Source organism: Xiphophorus maculatus, chromosome 14, assembly GCF_002775205.1.
Source record: "Xiphophorus maculatus strain JP 163 A chromosome 14, X_maculatus-5.0-male, whole genome shotgun sequence".
Lineage (NCBI taxonomy): Eukaryota > Metazoa > Chordata > Actinopteri > Cyprinodontiformes > Poeciliidae > Xiphophorus > Xiphophorus maculatus.
In genome coordinates this window covers 6198289-6209509 of record NC_036456.1, presented here as the reverse complement: position 1 = coordinate 6209509, position 11221 = coordinate 6198289, and the positions used below count along the sequence as shown (strand labels likewise).

At 35.5% G+C, this 11221-nt stretch overlaps 2 protein-coding genes across 3 annotated transcripts; both read left to right on the top strand.

The window, feature by feature from the left end:
• The first annotated feature begins 337 nt into the window (after nucleotides 1-337).
• On the top strand, nucleotides 338-3076 carry LOC102228491 (macrophage mannose receptor 1-like). The gene is made up of 5 exons (XM_023346401.1): nucleotides 338-408; nucleotides 855-933; nucleotides 1295-1675; nucleotides 1904-2257; nucleotides 2567-3076. The coding sequence occupies exons 2-5, from the start codon at nucleotides 900-902 to the stop codon at nucleotides 2908-2910; spliced, it is 1113 nt and encodes a 370-aa protein (XP_023202169.1). The 5' UTR covers nucleotides 338-408; nucleotides 855-899; the 3' UTR covers nucleotides 2911-3076.
• Nucleotides 3077-4181: 1105 nt separating this feature from the next.
• LOC111610990 (macrophage mannose receptor 1-like) lies at nucleotides 4182-6822 on the top strand. Of its 2 annotated transcripts, none has more exons than XM_023346405.1 (5): nucleotides 4182-4219; nucleotides 4657-4742; nucleotides 4930-5310; nucleotides 5545-5898; nucleotides 6273-6822. In XM_023346405.1, exons 3-5 carry the CDS (start codon nucleotides 5052-5054, stop codon nucleotides 6617-6619), a joined length of 960 nt encoding a protein of 319 aa, XP_023202173.1. In that variant the 5' UTR covers nucleotides 4182-4219; nucleotides 4657-4742; nucleotides 4930-5051; the 3' UTR covers nucleotides 6620-6822. The 2 variants fall into 2 exon arrangements, with proteins under 2 accessions (XP_023202173.1, XP_023202174.1); XM_023346406.1 differs by having other exon boundaries at nucleotides 4187-4219; nucleotides 4660-4742.
• The last annotated feature ends 4399 nt before the right edge of the window (nucleotides 6823-11221 follow it).

The following is an 11221-nucleotide window of genomic DNA, read 5'->3' as shown; positions in this document are numbered from 1 at the left end:
AATATAGTACAGACTATAGATGTCAGCTTTATTGTTCAAGTGCAGAAGGAACTCTGCATAGTGAACTAGAAACTGATTACATGAACAAAAACATTTTTCTTCAGAGAGTTTATGTAGCTGGACTGTAGTTCTTCATAACCAGGTTGGTGTTTTGGGAAAAAAAATGACAATGATTGACTGAATAAATGATGTTAAACAAAGAGACTTATCCTTAAATCTATCAATACTGACCCATTTTAACGCTACATCTAGCTTAGACATGTGATGTTTATATTTTTGCATGTTTGAATATTCAAATTTTCTCCCCGCACTGAGGGTTACCTGTCAGACGGAACGGAGCAAACAGATCTGTCTGCAACAGAACAAGGACATATTAACTTACTGCAACACAAGAGAACCTAACTGACTGTAAGTTTTTCAGTCTGTTATCAGATGTGTGTCTGTTTGTGTGTAGGTAGAAGGATCCATATTAACGGCTTCTCCTTTCATTAATCGTTGATACGAGTTCTAATATTTGTAATACTGAGTTGTCCATGCTCTTTATGCTAACAGAAGTATGTTTTAATAATGCGATGAATTAAAATGAAATCTTTAAGACGGATTTTCAGTTCTTCATAACATTTGTGGTTGTTTTTTTTTTTTAGATTTTTGTAGAAAACAACTGACCTCTGTTTCCCTAGACCTATAAAATCCTCAGTAAATGTACAAAAGAAAACTAATTCTCACAAATCTTCCAGAACGTTTGATGAAGTGCAGACTTTTATATTATTTATTTTCACACTTAGCTACAAAAAGATTTTTTTATTGGTAGATTTTGTTTTTTGATTTTACATGGATGTTTTTTTTCCCAACAGAAACAAATTAGTCAAAATAAAACATTTCCATCTGACACAGCAAATATGCAGTGGACTCTGTTTCTGCTGATTTGGACGGGTAAGTGGCTCTGCATGAATTATGTTGGCATTTTTATTAAAATATACTATGTTGAATTTGCACCAACAAGACTTTAGATCTAGGGGCGACTGTGGCTCTATGGTACAGTAGTTGTCTTGCGATCGGAAGGTTGTAGGTTCGATTCCAGTTTCCTCCTGCCACATGTCGATGTGCTTCTGGGCAAGGCACTTAACCCCAAATTGCCTATCGATCTGCGCATTGGTGTATAAGTTCAGTCCATTTACCATTTAGATGATAAAATAATGAATACAATACCAATAAAGTATTTGATGTATAATTGCTTTACAGCATTTTAAAGTCTCTTGTGAATAAATCCACTGAGTATTTTCATCTGTTTTAGGTCAATGTTGTCCAGTGGTTTGTCAGCTGTATGAGTTTCACTACATTAATGAGAATAAAAACTGGACTGAAGCTCAGCAGTACTGCAGAGAGAATCACACTGACCTGGCCACAGTGACTAACATGAAGGACATGAAGAGACTCATCAACATTTTACCTGAAGGTTGGAGGGGAGCCTGGATTGGTCTGTATTATCAAACAGATGGTAACAGAAAGTGGCACTGGTCTGTTCCTGGACTGGAGTTCAATGAAAGTGAGACAAACTGGAACCGAGGAGAACCAGATGACAAAACTGGGCAGCAGAACTGTGGAATCATATGGAAGAGCCTGAAGTGGGGAGACCTGTCCTGTAATGATCGTCAATATTTTCTCTGCTATGATGGTGAGAGCTATTAAGGTTGAAAATAAATCCACCATTTTGGATGGAAATTTTTTTATCAGACGTAAAACAAAGTACGACTAAGAATAACCAACATATTATTAGAAAATACTTAACTATGAGATTTGGGTACTTGAACGTGGTATTTTTGTTGCAATGTCTGACTTACGATTGTATTCTGGGAAGAAAATACTTATTTCAGCTGATGCTCATATTTTGTTGATTACACAGACAGAAATTCATCCAAGAAATATCACTTGATTCAAGAAAAGAAAACTTGGACAGAAGCTCAGAGTTACTGCAGAGAGAAACACACAGACCTGATCAGTGGAACGAAGCAACTACAGGATGAAGAAGTGAAGAATGAAACCAGCTCTGTGGGAAATAATACATACATTTTAATTGGTCTGTTCAGAGAGAAATGGAGGTGGTCAGATGGAAGCAGCTTCTCTTTCAGAAACTGGACAAAGGGGTTTGACTATCAGGCAGAATACAAAGGTCAATGTGCCACAACTGTGTTTGGTGATGGAGGCAGATGGAAGAATGAGAACTGTAATGAGAAAAAACCTTTCATCTGTTATGATGGTGAGATGTTCTAATAAATATTCCCACAATAAAATAATTAATACTGTGTGACAAAAAAACTGTCGAATCTATTCCTCTATCCATACGCAGTTTTATATTTGTGTTCAGAAAAAAATATTGAAGTAACTTGAAAATATGAATATGTTTACCTTAAATCATGAACGTACAAGACACTTGAAACTTCACAATGTTCTCCCAAATCACAGATATATTTTAGTTTTTCATGCTATATTTCATTGTTCTTGTTTATAAATAACGTCCTAAGACATAAAGTATGAATTATTTTGTTTGTTTCTGAACTTCTGACAGATAAAGTGATCCTGATCAAAGAAAATAAAACCTGGGAGGACGCCTTGACCTACTGCAGAGATCATTATGATGACCTGGTCACCATCACCATCATGGAGGATCAAATATGGATCCAGGAGAAAGTCAAGAACGCATCGACTCCTTTTGTCTGGATGGGTCTGAGCTACGCCTGCACTCTGGATTTGTGGTTCTGGGTCAGTGATGAGATGGTCAGATATAAGAACTGGGCCAAAGGTGAACCGATGGACGACTGTGACATGTCTGGAGCCATGGAGACGGGAGGAAAACATCAGTGGTTTAAAAGAAATGATACTGAGAAGTTTAATTTCATCTGTTCTAAGTAAAGGTCAGCAGTAGTTGTTTTTAGCCAAGTGTCTTTAGATCTGAACTTCCAGGGCTTAAATCTTTTTTTTTTTTTTGATTGAAGACAACATTTAATGTTAATTAAAACCTTTTATATGCATGTTGAGTATCTACATAATCAAAAGACACAAATGTATCAGCGTATGTCAATAAAGATGTAAAATAAACCATAAAAGACCAAAAAAGAAATGAACATCTTTGTGTTCTTTTCATTTTAATAAGACTCAGGCTGAGTAATTTGCTTTTGGTACATCAGTTCTTCTGCATTTATTCACATTCATCCCAACTTTTAAGTTGTTCCAGAAGCTTCACATAAATTTAAAATATCGATTCATTAAAAACATCTGAAGTCAGATCTCTGAAAGATTGAAGAATATCTGAGAAGCAGGAAACTCTCTTAACCACATTTCTCTTATTAGCTTGAGAAAAGAGTCTGTTAGTCAAACTTCAAGTATGCAGAGAAAAATATCTGAAACAAAAATATCTGGTCTGTAATTTTCATGCCTGTATTTCATAATGAAAAGAAATTCTTTAACCAAGAAACGTTTGTGCATCTAAGGGTCTCAGAATGAACTGTACTCTGTTAAATACATGAGTTTATTCATTCACTTTCCTTTAGCCTAACCTATTTTATCTTTTTAATATCTTGCTTTAAACAAAATAAAAAATATCTCTCTATATATATTTTATTTATCTTTTTGTTAAGAAACTAAAGCTTCTGAAAACCAAATCGATTTTAGTTCATGGAGTTTAAATGTTGTGGATCCTCATAATGTTTTAAAAAGTCTTCTCATGTCATGACAAAAAAAAAAAAAAAATGCCTCCGACTGACTGAGTTTAGTGACAGGTGCAGATGTTTGGGTGGAGTAATTTAATATTCAAATACTGACATTGGTGCTGAATAGAAGGCGTACATGAGAACCAGGAAAAATAATCCAAAGGAAGCAGCTTCACCTGTATAAAAAAAAATAAATGGAAAAAAAGAAGGAGGAGCTTGGAATAAAACGTAAATGAGATGTCTTTTTAGGTTAAAACATAAAAAGAAAAGAAAAATGTTCTGTGGTTTTAGTCAATGTAAAACTGCATCAATATAAAACACAGAGACTTTTCCTTAAAAATCTATCAATACAGACATATGTTATTAAACTGCAAATATGGCAACCTAAATATCTGCCTTATTTAAATATTTGAATATTCAAATTCCTCCCAAAAACAGTCCAGCCTTAGAAAAGTTACAGCAGAACAGAAGGTCCATTGAGACGCCAAGGCAGCAGAAGCAGAACCACAGATGTAAGTTTTTATCCTCAACTCAAACTTAGACATTTATTTTATTATTGGTGTGTATCCATGTGTTTATTTTTTTGAAACAGATGTTTGTGTTGCTCTTGATATTAATGTTATGTAATGTTATATCTCTTAACAAAAGTGTGATTTAATGAGGTGATGGTGAATTCAGACACAGTTGTGTAAACTGTGAAGTAGGATTTATAGTTATTAAAATGTGTTTGTTTTACATGTCATGGTGGGAAGCAGCTGCTCTCTGTGTTTTCCTGAACGGCACATTTGTCAAAATCCTCAGTATTAATACAATATAATTATTGTAAATAATCAATGACATTTGTATGAAGAGTGCTGCCTATTTTAGTAGGATTTATCTTCACACAGCTACAAAAAGATTTGTCGCTGCTAGAATTTATGTTTTTATATTTTACACACATTTTCTCCAGCAGAGACAAATTTGTGGGAAAACGACATCAGACACAACAACTAACATCAAACATGCAGTGGACTCTGCTGCTGCTCATTTGGATGGGTGAGTGTCTCTGCATAAACTATGCTGCTGAACTTTTCTTAACATAATTTTCACCCAACAGACCATGAGATGGTAACAAATATATATTTTGAATAAAATTATCATAAAGTCAGTAGTGTAATAGACATACTGTGCTTTAAATCTCTGCTGTGAATAAATCCACTGAGAATTTTTTTTTCTGTTTTAGGTCAATATTGTGTGATTGTTTGTCAGCTGTAAGAGTTTCACTACATTAATGAGAATAAAAACTGGACTGAAGCTCAGCAGTACTGCAGAGAGAAACACACTGACCTGGCCACAGTGACTAACATGAAGGACATGAAGAGACTCATCAACATTTTACCTAGAGATTGGAGGGGAGCCTGGATTGGTCTGTATTATCAAACAGATGGTACCAGAAAGTGGCACTGGTCTGATCCTGGACTGGAGTTCAATGAAAGTGAGACAAACTGGAACCCAGGAGAACCAAATGATGCAAATGGGTGGCAGAACTGTGGATTCATATGGAAGAGCCTGAAGTGGGGAGACCTGTCCTGTAATGATCCTCGATATTTTCTCTGCTATGATGGTGAGAACATTTGAGTTTTAAGATTGAATTTAAATCCAGTATTTTGGATGGAAAATTTTCATCAGGAATAAAACAAAGTACAACTAAGAATAACCAACATATTATTAGAAAATACTTAACTATGAGATTTGGGTACTTGAACGTGGTATTTTTGTTGCAATGTCTGACTTACGATTGTATTCTGGGAAGAAAATACTTATTTCAGCTGATGCTCACACTTTGATTCTCACACAGACAGAAATTCATCCAAGAAATATCACTTGATTCAAGAAAGGAAAACTTGGACAGAAGCTCAGAGTTACTGCAGAGAGAATCACACAGACCTGATCAGTGGAACGAAGCAACTACAGGATGAAGAAGTGAAGAAAGAAACCAGCTCTGTGGGAAATAATACATACATTTTAATTGGTCTGTTCAGAGAGAAATGGAGGTGGTCAGATGGAAGCAGCTTCTCTTTCAGAAACTGGACAAAAAGGTTTGACAATCAGGCAGAATACAAAGGTCAATGCGTCATGACTGTGTTTGATGATGGAGTCACATGGTGGATTGAGAACTGTAATGAGAAAAAACCTTTCATCTGTTATGATGGTGAGATGTTCTAATAAATATTCCCAAAATAAAATAATGACTAGTGTTGTGTGGAAAAAAAAAAAAAAAAAAAAAAAAAAAAAAAAAAAAATATATATATATATATATATATATATATAAGTTTAATAGTTAACATGTTTTAACATATTATAGTTATTATACTTATCTATAGTATGTATATATTTATATATATTTTTATGTTTCGAAAAAATACTGAGTTTGAACATATAATGATTTTTTTCTTTCATTTTTATATTTCTCAAAAACAGTTGAAATTTCAAAAATGTCCATCAAATATATTTTTGTTTCTCCATGCTTAAACCTAAAACCTAAAGTGTGAATTATTTTGATTGTCCTGTGATCTTTTCTGACAGATAAAGTGATCCTGATCAAAGAAAATAAAACCTGGAAAGACGCCTTGACCTACTGCAGAGGTCATCATGATGACCTGGTCACCATCACCAACATGGATGATCAGAGATGGATCCAGGAGAAAGTCAAGGAGGCATCGACTCCTTTTGTCTGGTTGGGTCTGCGCTTCAACTGCTTCAAGAACATCTGGTTCTGGGTCTGTAAGGAGAAGATCAGCTATCAGAACTCGACCTCAGCAGGATGGATGAACAACTGTAACACATCTGGAGCCATGCAGGCTGGAGGAGAACATAGATGGTTCCAAAGAAACGACACTGAGGAACTGAACTTCATTTGCTCTAAGGTTTAAAGCTCTACGTCGTGGCATTAGGGCCACAGCAGACCAAAGGAACGATGAGGCCAAAGACGAGATAATGTTGATTAGATGCAGACCGTCTCTTAAAACCACTACAGTAAGAAAAATATTGTTGCTTTTTATATTCAAATCACAGAAGCTATTTCAAAGTAAAAGCTTTTGTATCATACATGGTGTATTCTTTAAAAACTCTTGCCTGAATCACAGCTGGACCAAAAGCTTTTACAATACTGATGTTTTGAAAAACTAAGATGATGTGTTTCTCTCTTATTGTTGCTAATATTTGATCTTGTGCCTCCAGAGGTTGTCATGGATGCTGTTTTCCAGACATTTCTTTCTGATTTTATGCATCTTTGTATTGCTTTATCTAAATAAATAAATAAATAATCGAGTGTATGACTACAATAAGCTTGGTTCTTGGTCCCAAACAAAAAGCCCTGGTAAAAGAACTCATGATCACCATCCTTCCCTCCTCTTCTCCTTCGTCTGAATCACAGTGAATAAAAAAAAAAAACAATTCAGAATCATTTCTATACGTCAGTAAGTGGCATACATTGTTTTATCTGTTTATTTCCAACTAAGCAGTTGGAACGTCAGGTCAGTACAGACCACAGTTGTTTTCTCATATAACTCCTGAGTATAACTCTTATTCCAATAAACAGCAGAATCACTTCAACTCTTCACCAACATGGATGATCAGAGACGGATCCAGGAGAAAATCGACTGATTATGTCCGGACGGGTCTGCGCTCTGGATTTGTGGTTCTGGGTCAGTGACGAGGTGGTCAGCTATAAGAACTGGGCCTCACCTGGACAGATGGACGACTGTGACACGTCTGTAGCCATGGAGACGGGAGGAAAACATCAGTGGAGAATAAAAAAGGGATACTGAGAAGTTTAATTTCATCTGTCCTAAGTAAATGAAGTAGAAAAGGTGCCGTGTATAAATACTTCTCAGCAGTTATCATTAAACTTGGGTTTCCATGTTTTAGGTCCAGGATGGTTTTTGATAACCCTGGACAAATTATAAAGTACCTTAAAAAAATGTACATTATGTCAGTAAAGTATTACAAAAGTTCCAGCCTTATTCAAAAAAAGCAGAATGCGTCATTGCATCTAAACCCTTCAAACAAATTAATCAACAGGTCATATAAAAAATACATACAACTTGTATTAAATAGTCATGTGACAAGTCAAAGCTCACCTAAAAAAATCTGGTTTTAGTTTACAACTTTTGTGCTAGTTAGTTTTTACCTGTACAATTAACTGATAACATACAAATTAATATAATAATAATTGAAACTGTACTAAAGCTCCACATCTTCAGCTACTTTACCATTTCAGATTAACGTTTAACTTCCAATAAACCAGTCAGGAAGCAGGGCTGCTGACTCACAACATGAAGGCACATAAATACGTAGAAAACAAAAATTCTAAATTGAGAAATTGAAGCTGTGTATCCTACTTCTTAAGGTTTTAGTCATTAAATATTCTCCCATTAGGGGGAAATAATGGGATGACCTAATCTGAGGCGGTTTAGTTTATTCACTGTCTAATCCTCATGGTTGAAAATATTTGCATTAAACTGAAAAAATAAAATCCCAATGATGTTTTTTTTTTTTTCCTTTCTTCAAATGCTTGCCAGGCATATCACTGCATCCTGAAAATATTTTTAAAAGTGGTTTCATTTCACCACAGCTAAACAAGTCCCTGGATTTCGTGACGGATAAAAATCTTTAGTATTTTAATATTCAAATACTGACATCAGTGCTGAACAGAAAGTTCACACCAGATCCAGGATACATAACCTAAAGCAAGTAGCTTCACTGTGATGGCCGGACTCACGGCCACAAGTCGGTTACTCTTGTAAAGCACAATTTATTTTTTTATACAGACATAATAACACTTTAGCTTCAATAAAAAACATTTATTAGTTGATTTGGAAACATTTGTTCTATTTGTTAGCGCGCACATTTAGTTAATATATGTATTTATACCAACTTAAAGTTAATTTTGTTTTAAGACTTAACTCTTATTGTTTCTTGCCGGTTCTTAGCTGCCTTGGAGTTGCCAGACAGAAAATGATGCCCAGGGCCCAGCAGGCTGATTGGACTGAACCACTAGTTCCTGCTGGCAGGGGGAATTTGGATTTTCTTTGTTTAGAAAAGCTGGTAACACTTTATTTGACGGGTTGCGAACAAGACCGTCATGAACTTGAGTGAGTCTTCATAAATATTTATGACTGTTGTCATAAAGTGTCATTCGGTAAATCGTGACACTTTTAATGCAAAGTGGACATTATTCAAAATGTCCTCGTTATGACAACTTGACATTAACCTAGAAATCATGATCTGACATAAATTAAACCTTAAAAATTATGTAGCTTTATGCTATTAAAGCTAAAGTTTAGCAGTGCTTTATTAACCCTTCATCCTTATTGGACAGATGAGTAGGAGATGCCGGCACAGATGGAGACAAATGGTGTCAGAGTTTTTGTCTGATGAAGTCACATGACTTGCCTGCATGATGTGGATGTTTCATACCCAAGAGTGTCTAAACTTGTTTGACCTCCTCAGATTTTTACAAGCTAACACCTTAAGACTGACATGATGGTTACTCATTTAAAAAAACTGTCGCTTGTTTATCAATCATAATCAGTTTAGCAGCACAATACATTACAGATCTGCTATTGCTGAATTAACCCTCCTGTTATGTTCGTTTCTGAGGTGCAGCAAAAATGTTCGTGGGTCAATTTGACCCGGGGAGTGTTTGATCATGTAGTAGTGCCAGAAATCCAAAAGTTCCTCCAAAACATTTTTGTATCTGATTATTAATTCCAGTGCTAACCATTTCAATCAATATTTGTGCAATGATGTTTTTATATTTCTCAGACATTAAGGATCAACGACGACAACCTGCTCATTTACTCATTTGGACATAAAAAGTTTAATTTTTGTAAAATTTTGTAAAAAAATATGAAAAACCTACAAACAATAAAACAGTAATTTCCTTTAAATTGATCTTTTGTAAATTGTTTGATATTACATTTTGATTAGTTTTTTCAATGGGTGATCTTTATAATTGAATTTGAGACACACATACTGTTCAGGGTCAAATTGACCCGCTGATTAAAATCAATTCAGATGAGTCATGCAGAGAATATTTATGTTTTCCTCCACATCTGCTGATTGTCCACTCAGTGTGGGTGGAGTTTGTCCACGGGAACAGAAAAGATTCCCGTCAAAAGTTGTGTGAACACCTGCTTTCTCGCTGTTTCCTAGTGAAGTAAAGAGAATAGTGAGAAAGAGGGCTTGTGTGTCACACGTACAGGCTTGTGTGTGTGTTGGTGTGTGTGTTGGCATGTGTGTGTGTGTGTGTGTGTGTGTGTGTCGTGAAATATGGTTCATAGTTGCAAAGAAACATATAGAATTGGACATTTTTTAAAATCTTTTTTTTGCACTTCAACTTGACTGCCGGGTCAAATTGACCCGAACAGTATCTATGTAAAAAGTAGATGCAGGGTGAATTACAAATGTGTAAAATGAATAAATTTTAAATTTATGTGCAGAGTGCACCTATTAAGACAAACAGAAAAAGTAAAACAACAAAAAATACTTCCAACTGTTTTAAGAATATTTTAAAACTTTAAAACGGGTCAATTTGACCCGCAACATGACAGGAGAGTTAACCTTCCTCTCAGGTCGTCTGGTTCTGGTTCTGCTCTGCATCCCCAGAACCAGAAAAACATATATATGGAGAAGCAGCATCCAGCTTCTATGCACCACAAATCTGCAACAAACTTCCAGAAAAGCGGAAGTCTGCTCCATGTCCAATTTGGACAACCATCGTCCATTTCCGCCTCTCAAAACGTTAGCCTTGCTAACAGCGGCTAATCCAGCTGATTTATCCTCCATCCATCTGTTTAGATTTGCATGTCCTATTTTTAACGACGCTAAAAGTCAGCTACATCCAGTCGTCACTGAATAAAAGTTTTGACCGGGTTTGGTCAGAGAGTAAATATTCACCCTGACTATCTGAGCTTGGTAAGGAAATAAACCTGATAATTAGAGAGAAAGATACAATTGATAAAAATTTAAAGAGGGAAAAAGATAGATATGAAGGATAAATACATACAGTACATAGAGGATGAATAGAGAACGCTGTCAAGTTTTTCTTCCTCAGGAATGTTCTGTCAAATATGTAGAAAAATTCAAGATGTGCAAGCATATCTTTAATAACTGCTAAATATATTTCTTTGGTAATTTACGGTTAATGTGATTCCAGCAATCAACCGTTCTACAGACAGATGGCAATTTTAAAAATAGAGCAACGCTTCGCCGATAGCAATTTTCTGGCTGATCACCGATCTTTAAAAAACCTGACTTGCTGATTTTTGTGTGCGTGAGAGAGAGAGCAAAACGTAGCAAAAAAGTCACTAAGTTCACTGCCATGGAGTGACTGCTGTAAAACTTGCATGGGGAGATGAGCAAGTGGTTTTGACTGTCCATCAGCCTCTCATGGAGGTCAGTGTCTGAGTTTTGTGACCTTGTATTTAGATAAGGTTTGTGGATACGATCAGTTCCACAAGTAAGTCACG